This window comes from Stegastes partitus, unplaced genomic scaffold (assembly GCF_000690725.1).
Source record: "Stegastes partitus isolate 25-593 unplaced genomic scaffold, Stegastes_partitus-1.0.2 Scaffold741, whole genome shotgun sequence".
In the NCBI taxonomy this organism is placed as follows: Eukaryota; Metazoa; Chordata; class Actinopteri; family Pomacentridae; genus Stegastes; species Stegastes partitus.
The window spans coordinates 291,590-318,067 of NW_007578472.1; the positions used below are offsets into that span (position 1 = coordinate 291,590).

Below are 26,478 nucleotides of genomic sequence, written 5' to 3' on the forward strand. Positions count from 1 at the left end.
ATTACAGCAAAAAGTTTCAGATCTTCAGCGTGGGGTTGCTGGTAATAGAGCAAATGAATGGGGCACCATGTATAGTTAATGTCATTGATGAATTACCTGCCAGAACCGAGCAGCCTTTACTGCGAGGACATCAAAACAGCAATGCGATGATCACAAGGATTACTTTGGATCCGTGCTGGGAGCACTGAAGATAATACAAAGGATCAGCTCGCTGACACACGCTACGTATGGTACCAGGTAACTCTATCATCTTCGTTTTACTGTGCTGTTTGACAGCTTGCTGAATCCTAACGGATGTCTTCATGTTTTCATCATTTGCTCTTGTTTATCAGCTGGAGATTTGAGATGAAATCTGATTCACTTGCTGGCACTCAGCTGAACATTCACAGGATTGTGGAGATTTACCTTTAAGAATCATAAAAATGCACAATAAAGCTTTCATGTCCAGGCCTGTGAGGGCAAAAAAAAAAAAACAATCTTGGTGAAATTTGCTAGCTGTTAAAGGCTGCTTGTGCTGTAGCTACATAAACTAAACACTCATAGTAGCCTCATACCTTGTTTGTGTCATAAACATGGTGGATTTATTGCCACTTTATAGTCACAAAGGAGGCTGTAAGAGACCTAGATCCTGAAGAATCATGTTGTCCTCAATTCCCCAAAATACATCACAGCTTTACTGTCTGCTCCACATCATGTGCTTGTCTGCTTCGTGGATCAGCAAGAAGGTTTTGTCTAGCAGGAAAATACAAATAGTTGTTGACTGTTTCATTAAATTGTGCATTTTAGTCCAAACATAATGAACAGAGGCACTCATGTGAGCCAAGGAGGAAAGATTGTGTTGCCTATGCAGTAAAATGGACAAGCTATCAGATTATTAGCCACTAGACAGAGTTCGATCTAGACAGCAAAAGACACCGTGCAATCACATTAGACATCTCTGAGATTGAATGGATTTCTGTGTGCTCTATGATTAGCACTCAATCTGCATTTAGAGAATGCAGATTGAGTGCATTTAGAGAATGCAGATGCTGTGACCGAAACTGAAAGTTTGATAGAGAAAGCAGAAGAGGTTAGACTTCCAAATGTAGGCGTCATGTTGTTGCATGTACAAGGCAGCTCCTTCACACTTTTTTAAATCACAGCTCTGCAACAAATGACAGTTTGTTGTGTCTATACTTTGCTTTGGTCCCTGTAGCTCTGCATGTCTTCACTCCAGCAGCTTTACACTAGTAGACAGACCACTTTGAGGGAGCACAGCTGCTAAAGTTTTGCTCAGGACTGGATGGGTGGATGCACCTGGCGGGTTTCCTACTGTACTTTCCTCTTCGATCTCTTCTACATCATAACAACAAACCAATATGTAGGCTACGGTGTATGATTTAATATTTCCTATCAGTGTAATTATGCGATTCAAACCTCACAATCTGAATGGCGCATTTCTTTTTTTTGCAACACTGCAAGTCTTGTAAGCCAAGGATAAGTTCAGTTTGAGAGAGGGATTTAATCAGGCCTGAAGTAATTGGGTTGGTTTGTATCAGTGGGAACAAGCCTATTATACTACTGCTCTGACAGATTGTGAGAGGCACAATACAAATACAAAAACAGAGACACGGTTGTTGGGTTTCACAGCCTTTAGCAGTTGTCAAGAGTCTTCTCTTGGTAACTGTGTGAGAAAGTCAAAACTATTAGCCCCGTGGGGCAAAACAGCATGTCCATTTGTGATCACAGTATTATTCTTATAGTTTTATTTATTATCAATTGGACATATGGGCAAATATTTCTCAGATTTTGTTCAACATCACTGTGCTTCAGTGATTGTTCCCTTGTGAGATAGCTACTAAAAGAAATGATGGCATTTTCAGATACAATCCAACTGGATGTTCATCTAGATAGAAAATAAACATCTGCACAGATTTTCAATAACATACAGTCTTTAAAAAATAGTGAGAACACGATGCACTAATCTCAACCAGATAGACATTCTGTTGTGTGATTGATTCAGTTTGTATGTTTGCACTCAAACTCAAGAAATTTGCCTAATTAAAACTGACTGTCTAAAGGTTAAATGGGTGCAATTTGAGTATCTGACATACATATTGGAGAAAAAAAACAGGATATATAATATGCTCTATAATGCGTAAAATAGATCTTGTTTAGTTGATGCATAGCAAACATTTAGAGAATAGCCAAGGTAAGAAAGCTGTGCATAGTCGCGTTAATACCTGCACACTGTGCAACAACAAACATGGGATCACGACACCTTTGGCGTTAGAATCACAGCTTCCTCGGAAAAGCCCTCAGGTCAGAGGAAAGCCTGTTACTAAATGGGAGGAGCAGAGAAAGCAAGAGGCAGACAAATGGACTACGACAGCCTTATTAGAGTCCAAGCTCCTCAGAATTATCCCTCATACCCATCTCAAAATACTGTTCCCAGGCCGTGACATCTTCTCAAAGAGATCTAGATGAAGGAGAAACGTATAGCTGAGGTGATGAATTCAGATGGCAACAAGTTTGGCACTCAGCAAAGAACAGCTCAATATAAAGTGCACATTGTTTTCATGTGTGGTGAAATGTTAAAGTCACATATATGTCTGATTTGTGTGCAGGAAAATGAACTTCTCTTCATGCCATTTTCATGAATGTAACTTCTAACGAGTGACGCTTTGTGCCCGTGTGTATTTTGAAGTTTGTATGTGTTTCCCATGTGTGACGTCCTCAGGTGCGTGCGTGGAATGTGTGCAGAATGAGCAGCACATTTGTTACATTAGCTGAAGTCTTGGAGGCACGAGGGGGACCTCTGCTGGAGGAGGAGGTCTGGTCCCTGCTGCTGGGCACTGCAGAATCTTTAGTGGATGTCTCTTATAAGGGTAAAGCATTTCAGATCACTGTAGGCTCACATCATGCCTTAATGCTCTCCATGATATTATTGGAATATTACATAAACATTTGAATATACCTTGCAGAAGCACTGTGTCACCTAAACCCACTTTATAGTAAAGCTGTAGCAGCATGTGTATTATGGACTTCCTCTCTCTCTCTCTCTCTTTTTTTTATCAGGTCACAACAATATGTGCAATATCATAAGCCCCACCTCCTTGCTGCTGTCAGCCACTGGTACCTTAGCATTTAAGAACTGTGGCCTATCAGATGAGGTATCCACCTTCGCTGCTCCAGAGATGCTGCAGGGCCGTGCCAGCTCAACTAAACCTGCCACAGAGAGGGTCAGTATCCTCGTACCTGTCCCAGTGCATCACATGACAGCTGATGGCAGAACACTACACAGTGTGAAGTCATTTAGTTTTGCTTTTAATCAGTTACTCTGCAGTGAATTGAGCTGATCACTGCTGTCCTAAATTGATGTCTGTTTTCCTTTGAGTGCTAAATCTCAGGATGAGAGGAGCTGAAGGTCGACTAAGGTGTGACAACACCATCTAGTGGCTGAGCAAAGGAACCACTGCCCTGAAACCTGCACTTCAGGCTCCTAATTGACAAACACAAGCTAAAAAAAACCTCTAAAGTAACTCCTAAAAAAAATATTTGAACGTCAGTTTGCTATGATAGGTATGCACTAGTCTCACAAACAACCTTTAAGTGGCATTTGTTGACATGTGCCGTATATTCTTGATAACAGTATTTCCTGTTTACTGTATATAAGACATACATGGATAGTTCTCTATGTTGAAGAAATTTGCCTTTAAATGAACACCTGATGAATGACAATGCATTTATAGAAATCACAACCATTGCTGCCTATTACTTAAGTGTAGGGCATTTCTAGTCTGTTCATACAGTAATTGACGTAATTGTTATTTATTAAATCATGCTTGAATGATATTTTTCATTAGTTTTTATATACAATCTGTGCAGTTTGCTTTGATCATTAGTCTACTGTGTCAGTTTCATCCCAGTTTGTTAGATGTCTTATTCATAATTCTCCTGTCAGTATATTTCCACACTTTAAACCCACAGCCTCATACATTACCTTAAAATGACTACACACATAGCTCATATTATTTCTGCTCATGCTGTAACAATAATGATATTGTTGATGCTCAGCTCAAGGTTGAATATAATTTATTGTTTGGAAAGCATCAACCCACTGTTTAGCTCAAGTTATTCGTGCATGAAAAAGTACCCCTGATTTTGTTTTAGAGTTTGTTGGTAATGTTTCATTAAAACAACACATCCTGTCTGTCTTGTCCTTAACCAGATGCTGGTGTATTCACTGGGTATGACTCTCTACTGGTCAGTTGATTTTCGCCTACCTCAAAATCAGGTAGGCGCCGCCGACACATGGCTGTAATTGCTTTCCTCAGTACCAGCATAGTCCCACATCTCGGTGATAATAATTATTTTCCGCTCTGGTCCTCAGCCAGTCCAGTTGAGTGACCATCTAAACAGCCTCCTCCTCAGCATGTGCGAGGACCTGGCCCACCGCAGGGTAAATCTCAACTCCATCCTGGAAGCCTGCGAATCTCAGCTCAAAGCCTCCATCTTGCTGCCCCCCGCCAAAGTCATCAGACAGCTGGTGGAGGAGGTTTTTCATGAATCAGTGAGTCCAGATACATACAGTATGTTCCTGTCTGCTGGCATTTCAGCTTCTCTGTATGTGTTGGAAATGTGTTGGTTTATTTTTCACATCAGATGGACCAGGGCTCCCTGCCAGACAGCAACGTCCCTTTGAGTGGCAGGAGCCAGATGATCAGAGAGAGGCTTCATGGTGAGTATGCATGTTAGAGTCCTGATAAACTTTTATTTAATGCTTTTTACTGCAAGAAACAGCCAATAAAAGAGGAGAAAGCTGAGTCAAAATCTTGCATATATATTTTTCTTTCTATGCCTTGCAACAAAAAGACAGAGGGCGGGGAATACATTCAGAATTATTTCTCATTTCTGAGTCTGAGGATTTTGGAACCTAATAAAATTAACCTGACATATATATTTTTGCTCAGACGTTTCCTATCAGGCTTCTCTTCATTTTGACACAACATATGCAGTTTATCCAAGTTATCATCTACATGTTTACAAAAAGTAGATACTGTCATCATTCTTTTGACTTAAGACAGAATACAGGTCAACAGGATTAAAATCTTAACCTAAAGCAAGCCCAGGATTAGGCTTCTGTGAGAGCCAATAATCAGATACTGAATGTGAATGCCCCAGGCTAAACCCTCCACCCGACTCAGCTTTGTCCAAACATCAGCGTCTCCGGGGGAAACCGAGACAGACAGGAATCAAACATTGCTGTCATCTTCCATCTCTTACCTGGTTGACAGGAAAGCGAGGGCCATTTTCAGACTTGAGCGAAGGAAGTGCTGAAGGGAGGAGATACTCAACGGACTCGGATTCAAAGTCAGGTACGCAAATGATGCAGAGGATGCCACAACTGCAAAAAAGACACAAGATGATGTAAAGAAAAAATTTAAATTACTTTTGAAATAATTTGTCATGTGCATCCACCTGGTGAAACTTTGTCATCAATTTTGTTGAATGTATTTTGCAGTGGAAGTGCATATTGTATTTCTCTTTCATAGGGAGTTTACCTCAAAGACCTTGGAGACAAAGACCGAGGAGCTCTCCTACGCCGCTGTACCAGTCTTCTCTGGACAGGCATGTATTATATGCATAGGTGCACACTGATAGAAGTGTAGAAGAAGGACATTCTCCAGTACTCATGTGCCATATGTGCATGCATGTCAACATAAATAAATCTGCCCACTCCTCATTTTTACCTCCCGTATTGTCCGTACTGACTTTGAGGGGACATGACATTGTCTCATTGTTTGACTTTTCCAACTTGTCTGCACAACTATTACACAATCCGTCCTCCCCCACCCACACCCGCTCTCTCTCTCTCTCTCTCTCTCCTCAGACTCCCTCGTGGGGTTCGTCACAGGGACAGCAACTGCAGTTGGCTTGGTAGGAGCCCCCACCATGACATCTCTCCCAAGACATCGGGCAGATCTCACAGTCCTTCCATCACCTTTAGTGAGTCCTCGCTCAGCCTGAGCCAGAGAAAAGCAAAGGTAGGATCATTTTATCTGTCATCAGTGACATAAATGCAAGGGAAGTGTTTTTGCAGAACATAAAGGAGAAGTGCATGCTCTGTGTGGGAATCTGTGCATGAAATAGAGTCTCCATGTCTTCACAGGAATGCTTATCTTTTTGAGAATCATGTGGAGTGTTTAGTGCATGTGAAATTGAACTCTAAGAGCAGACATTTAGAGAAAATCTACCACATGTGTTGCTGCTTAAACTGTTTCTAAATGCTTTTTTTTCAGGCATTGGGTCCTGAATTCGTCAGAATGCCGGACGAGCAACACATTGTTCTTGAGCTTCCAGGATCTATTGTGGTAAATCAATACTTTCTGGTCACCTCCTGATCAATATCTATGTAAATTTCCGTTGTTGTCACATTCTTTTCCTTTCTTGCATGCCGAACTATGTCTATTTGCACAATCGCATGTACAGTATTTTTTATATTTATGTACGTGAGTGTGTCTGTAGGTTTTTCTTTTATGTCCTTGTGTGTCTGTGTGTTTGTGTGTGTGCACCACAGTCCAGAAAGGGCCGTTCATGTTCGTCTCAGAGAGAAGTGACTGTAGTGCTGCCTAACGGACAGTACGTGGTGGTTCGCTGTGACATTAAGTCCAGAGCAAGAGATGTGTTTGACATGGTGGTGGCTCACGCAAACTTGGTGGAACACTTTTACTTTGGTCTTGCCTTCCTAGATGGTAAGCGGACATATTATATATGGGACCTAATCTGTCTTGACTGCAGTTGTTGTACAAAAAAAAAAAAATTCAAAACACACAATTCATTTCAAAACATCCATAGTTCAACTTGTGATATCATTCCATCACAATTGGCTTGATGGCTGAACTTGTGATAATACAAAATTTTTGTCTGAATGTTTATTCAAACAAAAACCTTGAAATGAAGTTGAATTTACACCTCTGTGCATGTTTTGTTGTTTTAGTCACTTCAGTGGTCTGTGGCTAAAGAGGCTTTTCTTTGACATTCTGCAGATGATGAATATTTCTTTTTGGATCACGAAACAAAAATCTCCAAAGTTGCGCCTGACAGTTGGAAAAAAGGGCAGATACTCTCCTTTTTGGTGTTTCTTCGAGTCAAATTTTTTGTTGACGATATCTCCTTCGTTCTGTAAGTGCAGCCGTGGTCTGATGATTTATCCATATGCAGGAAGCTCATCTGTAGAAATGGATAGATGAGAAACACTGATGCTTTTTTGTTAACCATTTTTTCCCCTGCTTCCTAGGCACAGACTGACTCGTCACCAGTACTACTTACAGCTACGTAAGGATATTATGGAGGACAGACTTTACTGTAATGAGGAGACAGGCTTGTTCTTGGCTGCTCTGGCTCTGCAGGCAGAGTTTGGTGATTACATGCCAGAGGTACAGTAGAGTGAAAGAAAACTATTTGTATCATGCCTTTAAATCTAAGCATTCACTGTCAGTGTGTGTCACAGCAGCGCATTTGGTTCTTTTTTTTGTCTTCTCAGTTATATGGGAAGAATTATTACCAGCCAGAGCACTATGTGTCCAAGAGGATGCTGGAGAAGCTAGCCCTGCCCAGTGTCAAGGAGGAGTTGCCAAGACTACATGCAAGTCACGCCCAGATGCTGCCAGAAGAGGCAGAAACAGAATACCTAAAGGTAGCCAGACTACTAATGCATCCACTCCCACACAAAAACACAGACTCAGTTATCCAGCAGCTCGCATTGTTCTTTGGCTCTGTATTTGTTTTCACCTTGCAATATGCTAAAATAATAAGGCACTGTGAATTGTTGTCACTACTATTTGCTTTAAATTTAATCATACTTCTACTGTTGTACTTTCTGCAAGTCTAAATAAGTGTTAACATAAATTGCTGCAATATAAAATTTAATGCATATGCCCTCTCGCGCAAACACCGTCACAATTTTATGGGATGACACTACAGGTGAATAGGGTAAATATGTAATTTTTAAACATGCAAATGAGGTATTATATATCTAAAAATGCCAGAATTTGCATTCATTTCCTGAACAGAAATCTGAAAATTAGATAAAGCCAGCTTCAAAGTTTTGTTTCATCTTGTTGACACATTAGAGCCACAGAGGGGATTTTGGATGTCTTTTTTTTTTTTTTTTATCACTCCATAAATCATAAAATAGAGCCAGAAAAAAAATCAATTTCCACCATGATATTGGGAATAAAATGCTCTATAAATCAGGCTGGGAATGATATATATACAGACTGCTCTGTCAAAACCTCCTTGATATAGGTAGGAATTAAACTGAAATGTTTGACGTATCTAAGGGATACTGAAGTGGAGATTTCTGGCTCAGAGTATAAGAAAAAAAAACAAAAAAACACAGAGTACAGTAACATAAACACCCGAAAGAGAACACGTTATGGAAGCAAAATATCCTTATCCTTACATTTCTAAATTTAGGTTTAGAAACAATGTTTTGTCTACATCTCAGATTGCCCAGCAGCTACCGGAGTATGGGGTTATGTTCCACCGTGTGGGGAGAGAGAAGAGGCCGGTGGTGGGAGAGTTGGTTTTAGGAGTCTGTGCCAAAGGAATCATCGTGTATGAGATGAAGAACCACCTTCGTACTGTCACTAGACGCTTCCTCTGGAGGGAAACTGACTCCATATCCACTGGGGTAAAAATAAATGGCATTTCAGTCAGATTGTGCAATGCGGTATGAGATATTGCTCTGTGCAGCTCATATTATTACGAAGCCCAGAGTAAATATATAATGACTTGTGCCTGTCTTTCAGCGGCGGAAGCTGATTATTGAGTGCGGTGGGCCCAGCGGGAAAAAGCACAGTTTTGTCACGGAAAGCTCAAAAATAGCACAGTACCTCCTGAACCTCTGCTCTGCACAGCACAAGTTTCATAGTGAGATGACGTCAAGACAGCTGAACCACACCATGATACCAGGTGGGAGAGTTTTAGTGATGGTGTAGAGTGTATTGTTTTGGACTTTAACAATACTTACACATATAAAAATATCTGACAAACTCCTGATTCTCCTCTATTTCTTCAGATGAACACATGGATAAGTACATGTCTGCTTACCGCAATCGTAACTTGAGCCTGAAGCGGATATCCTGTTCGGAGAGCATGTTGAACCATGTAGGTCTGACACCCGGACACCCGGACTCCCTCTCCAAGTCCTGTGACGACCTGACTGCCAAGCTGGAGGCTCGGCTCCGGCAGCAGAGGGAGATGAGGAGGGAGATGAGCAGGGAGCTTAACAGGGAGCTGAATGAAACAGGAGACTTCAGGGATGGAGGGAAAGAGCGACAGTGCTGGAGGTAGCCACTGATGATGATAAGATTCATCTTGTAATCACTGTAAACTTGTTTTGACTTGGATAAACATAACTGTGCACTTGTGTTGTAGCACTCCAGAGCCGATTCCCAGAATGATGTCCAGCGTCTCATTACAGAAGCAGGATTCTGACGCCTCATCCTCCATACGAGGTGAATATGTCAACTTTATAAACTCAGTTCTTTCTTGCAAACACCTGCAGATGGGTGTCAAATCAAAGGGAAAAACAAACATCAGGTGGTTGAGTAAAGTGAACAGTCACCATTTTCCTCCTCAGCAGCTTTAATCCTCCTTGGTATGGAAGTTACTCACATTTTCATACTCAAACCTGTCTGGGTACCCTTCACTCCCATACGGAATAATCTGTATTTGAATTTTTTTCATTTGTGACCCATCTATATGTTTGGATTGGGTTTGCACTGTGGTTCACTGGTTTACACGCTTCCCTTGCAAATACAGTTGTCCTTATTTTGACCACCATCCCACCTACAGAGACTTTTCTATGTTGAGTCTTGAGAATTGGGTTGAATATCCCAGTCCAAATACATGTGATATATATATATATAAATTTACAGTGACCATTTTATTATATGTAAAACATGTGCTTTGCAGTTGATACACCAACACGGACGCCACCCGAGAGAGAGATAGTCTGCGTGAACCTGAAGAAAGATTCCAAACTGGGCTTTGGTGAGTTTATTAAGGTGGACTTAGCTGTTAACTTGATGTATAATTAATGAGCAGAGTGCCACCTATCTGATTCTTTAGCAGGAGACTTTTGTCTTCACATCCTCTCTGGTCCTGTTTCAGGCTTTGTGATAGTGGGAGAGGACAATACAGGTAAACTTGACCTTGGGATCTTCATTGCTTCCATTGTGCCTGATGGGCCTGCGGACAAAGATGGACGAATCAAACCGGGTATGAAGCACCAACAATGGAACCTGGAAACAGACAGTTTAACGTACAACATGACATTGCTAGAGGGAGAGACGAATTGAGACTGCACATGATAACCTAATCAAGGATTTGTTGACGATTTATTGATTTTACCAGGTGGACGCCTCATTTCCCTGAACAAGACCAGTCTGGAAGGAGTGACATTCAGTGATGCTGCTGCCATCCTGCAGAGCAGCCCTGAAGAGGTCGAGCTCATCGTGTCGCAGCCTAAACGTAAGATCTGCTCAATGCTTCTTCCCCTGCATGCACAGTCTGAGAAGTGCAATCCTGCAAATATTCGTAAATCATTGTCAGACCATTACTATGTTTAAAAGTGACTTTTAATAGAATGTATGTGTGTCTGGAGGTCTTTAATCCCATCTGGCTGTTTTCCAATCAGAATCTCTGAAGGACAGAAACAGTTCCTTGAGTCAAAGTACTCTCGGTTTGGCGTTGGAGAGGAGCTTTGGGTCACAGACCACCCTGAGTGGCAACGAGTATCGTCCCGCTGTGGAGGAGCTGGAGGAAGCCATCACACTGTCCAGCATGGCAACCCCGAAACAGAGCAGGAAGCTTCACATTCCTGTTGTGCGAATACATGACGCCCAGGTGAGAGCTACATGGCAACGGTTACAGATACGTGACTTTATTTCCATGGAAGCAATGTTGTCAAAGTTGGTGAAAGAGTTTAACCGGCGCATACTGATCATAGATGAGATGTTGTCATCTACAGCGTAAGAAGTGTCCTGAAAATACACCTTTATACATTTACTCCTCTCTGATTATGCAAATCTACCTTCACCTGTTTTTTGCTAGAAACTTGAAATCATAGCCTGAAAGTAATTGTGCCATTATTTATTGTTATTTAGTGGTTATTCGTAGAGGTGTCACTAAATGACTTGGTGAGTGTGCTACATTCAGGTAATGAAGACAAAAGTTTCATGTTTCAGAAAAACTTAAAGTTAATTTCTCTGCAAGTATAAAATAGTGGTTACAATTCTATTTTCACTATGCAAGTCTTAATATTGACATTAAATTATTTATAATACCATTTATTAAGAAATGTAGCTACATTTATAAGAAAAAAAACAAACTTTGGGTCATTGCAGTGTTTTGCAAAGTTATTGTTTTTAAATTGTGTAGTCACAATATAAAAGGTTTCTTGTTTTCAATGATATTTTACATTATACTGGGGGGAATAAAAAATAGTGTGCTTTTATAGCTATGAATCTAAAATACATTATTTAGTTAAAATAATAAAACATAATTTTCCCATTTTAAGTTCATTAAGTGTTCTAAAGTTTTTTTTGTTGTTGCTGTTGTTAAGTTTAAGTTGTCTGGAACTTTGTTTAATCATTCAATATGTATTGTATCAGTGGTAAAATGGGTGTACTTTCCTTCTAAACACAAATAACTTCTCTTCGAGCATTTTCTGGGTTACCCATATATATATAATATTTATGCAATAACTTACAGGTTGCAATCTAAGACGTTTCTCTTCTTCAGGATGCTTGTTCTAGGTCACCCTCTGTCTTAAGCCTTAAAGCAGCGGAGCAGTTTATTGTGGAGCTGAAAAAAAGTGGTGGCAGTCTGGGTATCAGTGTTGCTGTGAGTGACTTTCTTTTCCCCTGTATTTGCATGTTCTCTGACTTTAAAGAAGCATAGATTTTATTTTCTTTACTCAGTGCTGTCATTAAATCATTTCAAATGGTGCAATCGTAGAAGTGCAACTGTGTCTAAGTAGAAAGTCTTGTGCTTTACGCCCCGTTAAATCCAAGTAAGTCGTGTCAAAACCTTAGTGACCTCATTGCCGTATTGTCAGCCAAACCGATTTACAGGACTTAATGGGAAAGGTCAATATGTAACAAGCTACTCTACATCGTAACTAGGATCCCGACACGCTGACTCAGTGTGAGTTGTTTTGGTTACTTGAGGAAGGTGACATTGATGAATGTTTTTTTTTTGTTTTTTTTTGCAATCTCTCTTGCCAAAAGGGAGGAATTAACACTAACGTGCGATATGGAGGCATTTACATCAAGAGTCTGGTGCCTGGAGGGGCTGCTGAGCAGGACAGACGCATTCAGACTGGTAATCTTTTTGGTTGTTGTTGCAAGATCATGTAGCTGCCAAAAACACAAAATATTATGCAAAGGTTTGATTTTGTGGAGGGTGTTTATTCAGCTTCTGAGTAAGTAGGACAAATACTAGCAAATTCCACAGTTTATTTTCAATTACTCATTTGTGAGGTTTTTGTTAGTTTGAAGGACAGTCCGATTAACTTAGCATCAGTATTTTTTTAAAAATTAAAATGATATGATGAAAATTCTCTAAAATATGTGCCACATTCATTACAAACCTCACACAAATGTGCAACATTCTTCTACCTCCTTTTACAAAACATTAAATAATTGACTGTGGAAAGAAGAGTCTTACTCAGGCCTCTAATATGAAAAATGTAAAACCTGAAAATGATGTGAAAAGCTGTTTTTGAGTTGCTATATGATACAATGTTAGAATTGTTGTTCGTATTAGTGTTATTATTTTGTCAGTTGCTTGTATACGAGTGTGCCACTGGTGCCACTGTGCTGTGTCTGTTTCTGCTTCGTTTCTGCTTCAGTGAACAGGAACAACTTAGATTTGTTGACATGCCCGTCAACCGCACACACACACACACGCACACACACGTACACGCATATACATGTACACATACGCATGTACACTCGCACAAACCGTTTACGTATTGATGTTGCTAATGATGATGAGATTTGCGTTTGTGCATATGACAGGTGACAGACTGCTGGAGGTTGATGGGTCCAACCTGAGGGGCGTGACTCACCAACAAGCTGTCGAGTGCCTGAAGAGGACTGGGGAGGTATACATACAGACATGCTCACACACGGAGGCACACATGCAGTAAAACACAATTACACACACGCAAATAAACAACTGAGATATGAAAACCATAAGAAAAAAAAAAACAGTACAAAGAGATAATGGCTTTAAAGAAGTATAATAACAGGGATTTTTATTTTTTATTTTTTTACCAGATTCAAGGTTTCAAGTCCTATTTCCTGACATTAGTAAATGCTGATCTTCTTGATGCATGTTGACAACTCTTGCTTAACCCTGCTGAAGTAGTTTCAGTCACCTATGCTTGGTTATATCATAAAACAAAACTGAACCATCAAGGGGTGAGAGACTAAACAACCTAAATATGTCATCATTTACCTATGAGGACTTGCTGAACCTTTAAGACCTTTCCACCTTATCTCCAGTAATCTAGAAAAGCTTTCATAATTAACTTTATCAAGAGCTGATTATAGGTATTCACTGTGATCCTGCACCAACTCCAATGTGTATGTTATTAAACATATACACGTGATGCATGTGTGTCCATCTGTTCCTCATAGGTGGTGAACCTGCTGTTGGAGAGGGAGCCCACGGTAATCTTGGAGCCCAAGTCCGATTCTCCCTTGGTCCACAGTACATCACACACACAGCCCCCCAGGACTGAGGTCTCCATGGAAACGACCTTGAGTGGTCGAGCCAAGGACTACAGCTTTGTAACTGATGGTGAGAGGGGAGAGGAAGGGGCGTTTACTCTCACAAAAAAAAAAAAAGGCACACAAACACACACACACACTCTTGCACACATGGCCCAGAGGTGACTGTGAGTCATCTGACAGCTACATTGTGGTTGCTGTCAGAGTCATCCAGGGTTGATGCTGCCTCAGTCCCCTGAGACTGCATGCACTGAAACCTTGAAGCTGCCTGTTCAGCGGCTGAGCTGAGCTAAAAGGACAGTTCCTCATCTGCACAAAGCCTCCCTTTCTTTACTGTAAATGTAAGAGAAAAAGCAATAAAAGGGGATTGTCATTTGTGATATTGCAAGACTTCCTCTAGGAAGATTTGATCACAATATACAAAATTGCTTTGCAGATTAAAGATTACACAACATGCATTAATGCTCCAAGATTTGCCTCCATCCCATCTTTTTCCTAGAAAACACACATGAAGTGGTCCTGAAGAAGAGTTTGTCTGGCCTCGGCTTCAGCTTTTACATCTCACATCTGCACTCGGGGCCAGACAGAGGCAGCGTGGTTCGCATCAAACGTCTGTTCCCGGGTCAGCCGGCACAAGAGAGTGGCCTGCTGCGAGAGGGAGATGTGATTCTGGCTGTCAACAAAGAGCCTGTGAAGGATCTCTCCTACCAGGTAGGGTTTTTAATTTCAAAAATAGTGTTTGGTTTGATTTTTTATTTTTTTCAATTGATGTGGGAATATAAACGTGGGTGTAGTTTGCTAATAAAGTATATAAACCTGTGCACTAATGGCAGCACATGAGGTCAGTTCGTCCCTGGTTAAATACTTGTGAATGGGCTGCTGAGTGTATGAGCAACACCAGTGGCCCTGCTCTTTCTTAAGAACTTGGACGCGTCATTGGTTTACTAATCCTTTAAGCTCACGGTACCAAAAATAGCAAGCCGGTTGTGTCATAGTGTCTGTGTCATTTAATCTTTTATGTACTGCCAAGGAGTTTTAATTGTATTAACGCAGGTGGATTTAAACAGAAAACAATCAGATAGATGTGCACATTTTGAGAAAAGCTAGGTTCAGGCCAAACTTTGTTGCTGACTCACTCCTTTCCGTTTTGTCTCAGAGGGTTTTGTTTCTGCTACGTGGAGCTCCATCTGAAGTTCATCTGTTGATCTGTCGACCGGGTCCCGGAGTGCTGTATGATGCAGATAATAACACGCTGGTGAGCTAATGTCTATATAAATCACCGTACAGTCAGTGATCCAGACAGACTTCCTCACTTTCTGTCTGACTCTGCAGAGTCCTGCACTGTTCCGTGAGGTTCGATCTCGGTCACTGGACATCCGACTGGGAGAGGACTACAGCCAGCTCCTTAAGTTTCAATATGATGACAACATACGCATCCTGAAGCAGCCCCACAACCTGGAGGAAGATCTGACCAACACAACAGGGAAAAGCTCAGAACCTCCTGCAGCTTCCCCATTCCCAGAAAACCAAGAGAGTCAGGAAGGTAAAGCGCAGACCAACCAGGCTCCTCCGTCTCCTCCTCGCTCACCCCCCTCACCCACGTCGCCTCCATCTCCTCCGTCACCGGTCTCGCCAGCCTCACCTGCCTCGCCCGCATCACCCGCATCGCCCGCTTCGCCTGCATCACCTGTGTCCGGCTCTCCACCAGCAACAACAGAGCCACAACCAGCTGCTGGGATACCAGAGGAACTAAAAGAAGCAGAAGCAAAAAAGCAGAACAAGGACAGAGAAGAGGAGGTGGCAACGACATCAAGCTCAACTGTGATGCTTATGGATGTCTGTCCTAAGACTGCTTCAAGCTCTGTATATGCCAGGTAATGTACCAGATGTAGAAAACTATGATATATTACTACATTACTCAATCATTGACATCAATTATTCCTCTCTTACAGCTGGGAGTGTCAAATAACAAAGTTTGAGTGTTTCACAGAAAAAAGAGCCAATAAATGTTGTAGCCATCTCTGCAACATGCAAGTGCATCATGGTTTCAGAACTGCTTTAACAAGAGAAAAGAATAGCAAAATGTGTATGAAAACTTCCTCAACTACTGCATGATTATCTGAGTCTCTCAAATTCAGCTTTGTGTTTAGTAGCACATCAGCACTGCTTCACTAGTACCACAGCTCTGGAACAGAGTCCTGCTTGATCATAGAGTTTTATAGTGTGCCATCAAATTATTCAGTGTAACAAATAAATACATTTAAAAGTACTTATAAATGGATGTAGATTTATACAAACATGTGTGCTGCTCATTCATCAGGACACTTTAATTTTATGGTTAGACATTTTAAAAGTTTGGGTAAGGTATTATTTTCAGTGCAATATCTACAATATGATGTGTTTTTTTTAATCCGCAGTGGGGTCAGAGAGGAGGCAGATGGCAGTGTGACCTACTGCCTCATGGGAAACGGACTGACCATCGTGGCAGATGAAGAGTACCTGACTATCAGCTCCACACTGGAGCCTCCTCATAATCTTCCCACCAACAACACTCCAACAAGCAACCTCACAGCACAAGGCTCTCAAACCCCCAGCAGCTTTCAGAATCCAAACGTCAGCTCTCACGTCTCCACTCCCACCGTCTTGCCCCTCAACCTCTCGTCTGACAGCCCAACCACTTGCTCCCTGGCCCACCCGTCTCAGCCGCTCACCACTCAGCCCCCGAAAACCAAGCACCACCCCATCCAGCAGGGGCTTCTTCCGAGCCACTACAAAGCCATGTCCAAGAAAGTCCGACCTCTGGTGCCTCCTCCTCAGCCTCCACCGCTGACCCCCATCACAGCTCAGATAATCTCCTCTGTGCCTCCCTGTACCAGCCCACCTGCCCTGACGCTGCCCCCCACAGTGCTGCCCACTCCTGCCCAGGTCCACACACAGCTCAGAGAAGAGCCGGAGAAGAAAGAAAAGGAATACAAGGATGATGATGATGACGTGGATGAAGAGGAGGAAGAGAGTCGAAGAAAGGTAAGTCAGTTCCTGTTTTAGCCTCACTTTTTCAGCTTTGCTTAGAAAGACATTATCATTAGTGTGTGTTCGCAGCAGGTTTACTCATTTATAACATGATTATTGAAAACATTGTCAAGAAGTTGGGCGAATGTTTTGGCTTTGTGTCGAGGAAACTGTGATTAGATGATGTTGCTTTAAAGTGATAATACCACAGATTGAGATCAATGTCAAATCAAAGGGGTACAGTATGTTCTGCAAAGTCAAAATATTATGTGAAAGATACAATGAAAGTTTCAGTTTTCATTTACAAGTCATTTAATGTGCATGTATTTTTAATACTGATGTCTCCATGTATTTGAATTCACATCCGAACTGTTCTTCTTCTCACTCCCCAACTTACTGTATAAAACTATACAACACAGTTATTCTACACAGGTTGCTTAGGAATTAAAATTGTTATCACTGTGGTTTAAGTTTGAAAATTAAGTGATGTAAAATTGATGTAATGGTATTTTTTTTGTATTAATTCATATCAGTTTGTATAGTTTTTGCACCTTTGAGCCAGACAAATTTCCATTGTTTCTTGTCTGACAGGGACAAGTAAAAGAGTTTGAGCTGACAGTAGTTATGACCAAGTCCAGGAGCGGAAGCTTTGGGTTTACCATCACTCGAAGCAAACTCGACAACTGCTACTACATACAGGAAATATTGGACAACCCAGCGAAGGCAGATGGACGACTCAGGGCAGGAGACAGACTCATCACTGTAAGCGCCAACACTCACGCCTGAACATTTAAAAACAGTCTTGCTTTGTGTGGACTTTATTTTCTATCATTATCTTCCAGGTAAACGGGCATGATGTTACCAGTGTGGCAGATGATGTTGCCATGACGATTCTTAGGTCATCTCCAAGAAGACTGAGTATGACACTGGGCAGGGCAGTTAGTAACCTGGTGGCTCCACCTCCCTGTGACAGTCTGCCTGATATCGTTCTCTACAAGACACCTTCAGGACAACTAGGTGGGACATATTTTCACACATTTCATCGACACAACAGTCACACAACAGTCAGTAGTATTTGAAAGTATCTGTGTGTGTGTGTCCTCTGCAGGAATAAAGCTGACGGGTGGCATTGGCAGCAAATGGCAGGGCATCTACTGTCTGGAGGTGGTGCCAGGCTCCCCGGCCAGCGAGGAGGGCAGCGTCCAACCCAATGATAAGATCCTGTACATCAGTGGCAGATGCACCCTGGGAATGACCCTGGAGGATGCAGTCAAAGCCTGCGAGATCGCCCCTCGTAAAGTGAAGCTTAAAATCATCAGGTATCAAAGACTTAGAGAGATAGATGCTGAAATTGGTGTTTAGGTGTTTGTTTTTGTGATTGACTCTACTGTTTGTGTTTGCCACAGAGAAGAGCAGCCGGTGACCCCCAAGGCTAAGTGGAACGGTAAGAGCTTCTGAAGGATTTATGATGTGGTTTCACCTGCTTGAGTAAATCCAAGGACCCATAGGCAGCATAGTTTGGTTGTTGTGCACTATATGCACTGATGGCTTGCCTAGAAACCAGATATGCTTGTGTTCAACAAAACAATGATGATTTTGGTTCAATCATTACCAGAATACATTAAAGTGAGACAAGGAAAATACTTGTCTCTGCATTTTTGTAAAGCAGAGGAATCATTTCCTTGTGCAGTCTATGATTTCTAAAGTGTTTCTTTAATAGGGCTGTTTGACTGGAAAAAAGACAGAAAGTTCTTTGCACGTTTTGAGGAGCCAGTCTCTCCAGAGAAAGAATCTCCCACTGAAGATGGTGAGTTTTTTTCTTTTTCATCTTTTTTTCCTCTGCCTATCTCTTCTGAGCCCTCTCCATCGGCATGTTCTATCAGCAGCCATAACTGGTTCCCTTTCGCCCTTTTCCTTGTTGTCCCATTGTGTGTGTGAAGCCGGAGCTCGGTGCTGACAGATAGTTCTCTTTGCAGCTGTGTGTGTGTGTGTGTGGGTGTGTGTGATCTGAATGCTGACAGACAGATCCTGGGCTCTCACAGCAGGATTAATAATTAGCAAGCCTCTGGCCCTCCACTGGTGTATTGGACTGCAAGGCCAGAAGCATCACGTACACGCACACACACGGTCGCAGCCATACAGACAGTGGTCTATAGGACAGGTAGTTCAGTTGCCTGGTGACAGTACGTGCAGCGGTAAGGGACGGTGGAGAGGGTCAGTCTGAAAAGATCAGCCTTGTTCACCTGTCATAGAAGATACGCACCCATCAACACTTCTCTTTCAAAATGGCCGAAGAGGTGGGAGGTTGGTGTGTGTAGTTCTTTTTTTCCCCGTGTGTCTGTTTTGTAAATTTCATTGGCTGAAATGGTCGCATGGATGAGAATTAGCACAGAGAGGAAGTTCCACTGTTAGCTTATGGCAAGACGCCGCCACTTATTTAGCTTTAAGTGGCTCGACTAATATTTTTTGAAAACACTGAGTGCAATCACTGGATTTTTTTTTGGCTGCTGCTTCATTAATAACTCTTCTTTTTTCAGTTGAAGCTGTGTGTAGAACTGCTGGAAAATTCAGATGTCTCTCACTCACCCAAGAACAGGATGTAAGTTTCTGAACATTTTAGTTTTTGCCGTATCTGTTTCTATAGCTACACGATCTTTTGAATTGTCTGCTGAAATGAACACTGTAACATGAGTCTACTCCGTGTCAATCTGCGAAAGCACTCTCTACTGGGGGTTTAATGTCTGCATGCATGTGCCTGCCAGGCGTTCTCTACAGCTGATTTGTGTATTCAAAGCATAATGGCAGTTTGTTTGGTGAAGATAATATAATCCTGTAAATACTTTGACAAAAAAAGAAATAACAGCAACTGCCTGTCTCACTCCTAATTCTCTATTTCTGAATTCTTACCCCGTTAGAGTTGCATCATGCAGGTGGAGTTCACTAAACCAGAAGGAGGAGGCCTTGGCTTCGCTTTGATTGGGGGAACAAATGGCAGCATGCTCAGAGTGAAGGAAATATGCTCTGGTGGAGTAGCAGAGCAGGACGGTCGGCTGAGAGTGGGAGATATTCTATTAGAGGTAACAACACATCATACATCTTGACTGTTTTATTACCTCCACAGCGGGAAGGACCTTGATTGTCACTGTGTGTATGCTAGGTGAACGGTGTGATTGTGTCCGGACTGAGCCACAGCAAGGTGGTGGATATCCTGCGTAAAGCTGAGGGCACTGTACAGCTCACCATCTGCAGAGACATCCTGCCCCTGACCTACTCCGAGGCACCGACACCACCCAACATGTCCATCCACACTGAAGCTATCTTAGCTGAGCAGCCAGCTCCTGCATCCAGCCCAGATGCCTGTACCTCACCAGACGTCATGCTGAACAGGCCAGTCGAATGCCCCCCTGGTACGATCTCTAAAAACTGTTTTTATATTTTTCATTCATTTGTAGAAGGTCAATATGGTGTTGTAGATTCTGTGAAACTTGGAATTTTTCATTTGTAAGACAATGCTCTCTTTTTTTCTCATGTCACATGTTTCTCACTGTGGCCTTATTTTTTACTGCCATATAGAAACCTGCAACTTTATGAAAACAACACAGCCATGGCTGGATGTAGAGAGAAGTCGAAAAAAATGTCTTTTGTGAAGCAAAACAAGTTATAGTGTCATAAAAAAGCAAACATTTAATTTATTTAATTATGTATACATGTTTCAAAAATTGACAAAACCTTACAGCATTTTTCCAACTGCCCACAGGTGTTACCAATACTGGAAAAATGGTGACTGTACATACTATAGAGACTTGACTACTTATATTTTTAATTTGTTCCCATACTTGTCTCTTATCTATGAAAGTACAGCCTGCAGTTCAACCCAGTTCAGCTGAAAAGTTCCTGAATTTTTGTTACATGACTGTTGATCCAAGTTAAATCATTAATGGCTTCTTAGTTGTGCTAGGTAGTGTGGAATTTTGTGTTTTTAACAGAATCTTGTTGTCACAAATTTTACTTTTTTTTTTTTTTTAATGACTCATGAAGAATATGTGATTTTCATGAAATGTCACAGTTTTAAGTTTAGATTTGTTTAATTTTCACAGTATAATGGCACGTTACTCGTTATGAATTGTCCAATGACCGCCGAAAAGTTGAACATCCAATGATTGTTTCTGTTTATACAGTTTCAGCCTCTGATAAATGGTGTCATTTTGACAGTTTTTTTAAAAACAAGAACATCTACAAACCTACTGGCCGGTTTTGGGGTTTAGAGGTTTCATGGGCAACATTTATAAAATTTAGATTATTTTTTTTCAATCTTTGTATTTATTCAGTGCTTCATTTGCTGTTTCAGAGGCAACTTCAGACCCTGTGGTTAATGAAGCAGATGTTGTCCTAACTTCACCACCTCCTCCACCTCACCGACTGACTGTTGTAACAGATGAGGTTTCAATCAAAGAGGTAATAATAGATACTAACTCACTCTTTAACCACAGCTTAATAATTATAACATGAATATATGTTTTTTTAATGAAATCATACCCCTACTTACCTCTTTACTAACATGTACTACTAACATCTTGCTCCTCCCGTCTGTTGCGTCCTGTGGCTGCTTGTCTGTGGAACAGGAGAGTTGTAACAGCACCCCTTCTCATCAAGCTTGCTGCCCATCCCTCAATGTCACTGACATGTTGCATGGAGCTTCTGACAGGTAGTAACATCCCAAACTACTCACCTTTTGTATAGTCTATGTGTTTCCTCTCACCCTTGTCCACCTCCTTGCTTCTTCTTTTGTTGGAGTTCCACTTTTAGCCATGAGGAGGCAGCAGAGAGCAATAAATAAAACAAGACTCTGGGATTAAGGCTTGTGGGCTATGAACTTCAATGAGACAGAAAATAGTGAAACAGCTAGGAAGTGTTTAGTACCATTTCCTGTAGCCTCAAAACAACAGGTACAGCAGCAGTAAAAAGGTATTTTAGCCTCTTGTCTATACTGTATTTTAGGTGGAAAAGTCGCAGGGAAAGGAAGCTCAGCCTTGCATGATTTCATCCCCTCCTACCGAAGAGTAAAAATGGTCTGGTCTCACCCCTGCCCCCTGACTCCCCCAGGAAACAAATTGTGACCAAACTTTTGGACCAGTCCTGCAAAGACATCCGGAAAACCCAGTCAGATGGCTGGAGCAGCGAAGAAGATGATGATGTATTTGACGCCGCAGGTCAGGAACTGACCTCCCTCCAAACAGGTGTCTATCCCTCTACTCTTCTATTGTGTTGATGTGTCAGAGTGAAGATTTTATCTGAGCAGAGCTATAAAAGCAACACTTTTGTCCCTTTGTCTCCTCAGGCCCACCAATAGTATCAGAGGAGGAGCTGGCCAGTCTCGCTCTCATTACTCCTGCAAAGACCAGCCAGTATTCAGGCTCCAGGGTCAAAGCTCTCATCCAGATTCTGCAGCATCAATTGGACCAGCAGGAACTGGTCAAAGAGTTCATGGTGTGTATATGTGGACAAAATAGATTCATATTTATCGAACAGTGTAATGCATAGCTGAAATATTACCTCAACAAAGGGTAAAATTACACATTGACCAGTTAATGTGACATTGACTTCACCTGAGCTGATCCTGACAGAAGACATTGAGACACCTTGAAAGAAAAGCAACAAAAATACATACACAGACGCTCAATCAACGTTAAACTTTGCAGTCGTAGGCTATTTTTATGAACTATTTTAGCTTTTTGTCCTTTTTGTTATTGGGTTCGTGTTGTTCATTTCAGGCTCTGGAGCATCTGAAGCCCTCTGACAACTGTCTGGTGGGAAAAGCCCCTGAAAACAGAGACAAGAACCGCTACAGGGACATCCTACCTTGTAAGATGACTTCTTTTACTTTCTCTGGTTAGAATGTAAACTTTCACTTTCTCCATTTGTTCAAACCGTGCGTTTTATGTTCCCTTTTCTGAGTTTTTTTATTGGTCGGCCTAAAGCTTGTAAAAGGTGGATACTCACAGACTTGGCATTTATAGGAGAGTCTGTTTGTTGGCACTTTCCTTCGTCACTTAGTTTGAGCTGAATCTAAGGTCTTTACTGAAAGGAGAAGAGATATTTGTTTACAACACTTAAGTAATTTCTGCTCAATAAATTATGCGCCTCATGAGCACCAGTAATTCACTGGTAGCACACTTGTAATTTTCTGCAGAGTAGAGATGAAGAAGATCCTTGTAATTATCTAGGATTTATATTTTTAATAAAGGAAGCAGCATCAGGAGTAATAATATTACAGCTGTATTACCGTTATGGATTTCAGTTGGCAGATACAGAGCGGCAGGAGGTATTTGTGCTATTCTCTCTGAGATTAATACTAAGAATGTAATTAATGTAAAGTAGCTGGAAAACATGCACACACATGTGCACACGTGTAACATGCACAGAAGCATTTACTTCTCAAGCCGGGTGTTCTGGGGTGAAATAGCTCAGAGTTGAGATGAATGAGGGTGATGAAAAGAGCAGAGACCCCCAATGGAATAGCACTGCACCTCACCATATCCCTTGTTGCTTGTTACAACTGCTGTTTGTGCAAGTAGTCCCGGAAAAAAGTTATTTACCGATCCAATCCCACAGCTTGTAGCCTTTAACTATTCTATTTAGAAAGCCAGATTTCCAGTCTGTGGCTTTTTTTAACCTCACAAGCAGGAGGTGCAGGACTAACCCAGAAAACATTCCTACCTCACTCTGGTCTATCACTCCTCTCATCACCAACAAACATCTTCACAGCTCTGGTTTGCCTCACACATGTTTGCTTGGCTTTACTTAATGTGCACTTAGTTTGCACGCTTTTTGGCAATACAAGATAGCCTTGTTCGCTGTTCACAAAAATGTATTAAATGTGAAAACATAAAGGATATCTGCTGATTAGTTAGTGGGAGGATACTAAAAGAGGTGTAGCTTTTTATTTCAGTTATGAACTCATGTGATGTATACTCACACGCAGAGAATCCAGGTTATTTTTTCCCGTTCCTCCCATAGATGACAAAACCCGTGTTGCTATCGGAGAGAACCAGGACTACATCAACGCCAGCTACATCCGCATGCAAGTCGGAGCTGAAGAGTTCTTCTACATCTCCTGCCAGGGCCCTCTGCCGTCCACAGTGCAGGCCTTCTGGCAGATGATCTGGGAAAACAAATCTGACGTCATTTCCATGATGACCCAGGAAGTGGAACGGGGAAGGATCAAATGTCACAAGTATTGGCCCGAGAGGCTGGGTGTGCCTATGAACACTGGCAGGTACCAGCTTCACCTGGACAACCAACAGTACCTGGAATACTTCCACATCAAGATCATCCGCATGGTGGAGACAGAGGTGAGACGGAGGAGCAGGAACACCTACCTTTCTAATGACATGCAATATTATGGTTTACTATAAAATTTAAATGTGACTTTTACTGAAATTCTGTCATTCCAGACTGGTGAGACGCACTTTGTTCGTCACATGAAGTTCACACACTGGCCTGACCACGGCGTGCCGCATTGCTCTGAGCAGCTGGTTCGCTTCATCCGCTACTTGAGGGTGGTGCACCACAAGGGGCCTGTCACCGTGCACTGCAGTGCTGGCATCGGGCGCACAGGAGTTCTCATCTGTACCGACATTATCCTTAGCCTCATTGAAAAAGATTTGCCTGTGAGTATAGACCAGTTTTACGGGTTTACGTATAAGTTTACCAAATCATTTTGTTTGTTTTAGCCGTGGTTCTAGAGATGGTACTTTCAGTTGACCTCCACTACTTTGGTCCAGACTGAAATGTTTCAGCATTTATCAGATGGATTTTGTACAGCCAGGTCACATAGAATAAATCCTACTGATGTTAATGTTCTTCTGACTTTTCCTCGAACACCACCAGCAGGTTGACATTCTAGATTCTTAGTAAAATATCAGACAACGATGATTTAAGATATGCCTTTATTAATCCCACAGTAATCCCACAGGGAACATTAGTAGAAAACAGAAATAAATAAAAATTAGACATAGGTACTGACTCTTCCATGTGTGGAGATTCAGTTATTGAACAGAAAAAAATCTTCTGGTTGTGGAAAATAACAATATTTCATATATTTATGCACGTATCACTATTAAATAGATTGCTTTTATATTTACATCACCTTCACATTCCACTCAGGATGCATTGTAATAACTTTGGTGTCTCCTGACTTTTTATCTCGTGGCATCATCAGGTCACTTTTTAATTTGTCCAGTCATCAAACCTAAAAAAAATTCAAGCATAGCCTGTACTATTCTTTCTTTACTGCTTATTTGCAAATGGTTGTATGTTGACACGCTAAATTAAGATGATGACCACGATAAACATACCTGATAAACATCAGAATACTGTCGCTTTTAACTCAAAACACCACTGTGTCTAGCATGGCAATAGACTCTCAGTTTTGTTAATTTATTATGGATATTACAAGTGAAACATAGCCATAGATTACATGCGTGCTGGAGTAGTGCTTAACTACCTTCTGTCTCTGTCTTCAGATTAATGTGAGCGACATCGTAAAAGAGATGAGACTTCAGCGGCATGGGATGATTCAAACCAAGGTCAGTGCCAACGGAAAGGTTTAAGTTCAGAGTTCAAGCTTTAAACAGAGACGGTTCCCAAAAGCTAGACGTGTTCTTTGTCGCTCTCGTTTCAGGAACAGTATCTCTTCTGCTACAAAGTCTGGTTGGAAGTTTTACAGGGGATTTTACAGCTTCACGGCAACCAATGGCAGCCAGAAAGTCCCAGAGACCACAAAGTTGTTTGAATGTTTCCACCCCCAGTTCACCTACCTGTAAGGCACAGGCTGTGTATGTTTGACCATGTGCAGTCTATCACAGCATAGCGATCCACTGGTGAGACCTTTTCCTTTGGCTGTCCTTAGTTTAGTTTGCTATAATATGAAATCTGTACTTCTCTGTTTTGCTACAATGACTTCAACTTTAATTTTTTTGTCTGTGTATGTGTTCTCGGTGCTGTGATTATGTCAATTTAATTTAGATCACTGAGGTTGTTTTGCCTTTTCAGGTTTAGTGATTTGCCTTCTGTCTCAATCATCTTTTTTTTTTTTTAAATTTTGTGTCACTATTTGATTGTATCTCATTTATTTTTTCTCCATGTCTTTTAATTTGCAAATTGCATTTATTTTTAAGTCATATTTGCATGGAATCTAAAATCTGGTAATATTCACATCTTTTATCTGGCAGCGATGTCGTCAAAGTGCACAAGTACAAGATCATCAAACCAAAGTTAGTGTCCGTTTAAAACCTTCATGTTTAGCATTGATTAAGCATTATGTTATCATTTCATTTAAGTGCATTTGTACCCTGGAGAAAGGGGCAAAAGACCATTATTGATTTTTCAATTCATTATCTAAGGAAATGAAAAGAATCAAGTGCCTTGGAAAGACACGCCCCACTTGCTCCATATTGACCCCAGGCCACTTGTCACAAGCGGTCAGGGACGGAGAGCAAGAGACTGATTTGAGAGCACCTGACGGTGGTTAGATTGAATGTGCAGCTTTCAGTCTCTTCGTGGTCTGAGGTGGACATTTGGTTGATCCAAACCAGAGGAGGATTACATCTCACCTTTTAGTTAGTTACTGTAAATTGTAACTTCGAAACAGTGTGATGTTTGCACACCGCCTGTCAAT

At 41.5% G+C, this 26,478-nt stretch overlaps 1 protein-coding gene across 1 annotated transcript; it reads left to right on the forward strand.

Moving 5' to 3' along the window:
- The first annotated feature begins 2,743 nt into the window (after nucleotides 1–2,743).
- Nucleotides 2,744–25,631, forward strand: ptpn20 (protein tyrosine phosphatase non-receptor type 20). The gene is made up of 46 exons (XM_008291402.1): nucleotides 2,744–2,867; nucleotides 3,058–3,221; nucleotides 4,211–4,276; nucleotides 4,373–4,552; nucleotides 4,645–4,720; nucleotides 5,277–5,357; nucleotides 5,535–5,610; nucleotides 5,873–6,026; nucleotides 6,282–6,353; nucleotides 6,560–6,734; nucleotides 7,029–7,164; nucleotides 7,280–7,418; nucleotides 7,526–7,678; nucleotides 8,492–8,677; nucleotides 8,796–8,958; nucleotides 9,065–9,335; nucleotides 9,424–9,503; nucleotides 9,964–10,041; nucleotides 10,162–10,269; nucleotides 10,405–10,521; nucleotides 10,688–10,896; nucleotides 11,794–11,895; nucleotides 12,282–12,375; nucleotides 13,074–13,159; nucleotides 13,698–13,860; nucleotides 14,290–14,501; nucleotides 14,947–15,045; nucleotides 15,123–15,664; nucleotides 16,208–16,814; nucleotides 17,391–17,561; nucleotides 17,642–17,816; nucleotides 17,908–18,118; nucleotides 18,206–18,243; nucleotides 18,520–18,606; nucleotides 19,337–19,398; nucleotides 19,715–19,876; nucleotides 19,957–20,206; nucleotides 21,148–21,254; nucleotides 21,422–21,504; nucleotides 21,903–22,009; nucleotides 22,138–22,286; nucleotides 22,571–22,661; nucleotides 23,817–24,151; nucleotides 24,254–24,469; nucleotides 25,325–25,387; nucleotides 25,483–25,631. The coding sequence occupies exons 1-46, from the start codon at nucleotides 2,744–2,746 to the stop codon at nucleotides 25,591–25,593; spliced, it is 7,131 nt and encodes a 2,376-aa protein (XP_008289624.1). The 3' UTR covers nucleotides 25,594–25,631.
- Nucleotides 25,632–26,478: the final 847 nt, after the last annotated feature.

Coding starts and splice junctions, on each gene's coding strand:
- ptpn20 (XM_008291402.1), top strand. CDS start 2,744: ATGAGCAGCACATTTGTTACATTAGCTGAAGTCTTGGAGGCACGAGGG. Junction 11,896..12,281: donor GTCTGGGTATCAGTGTTGCT/GTGAGTGACTTT, acceptor TCTTGCCAAAAG/GGAGGAATTAACACTAACGT. Junction 16,815..17,390: donor AGGAAGAGAGTCGAAGAAAG/GTAAGTCAGTTC, acceptor CTTGTCTGACAG/GGACAAGTAAAAGAGTTTGA.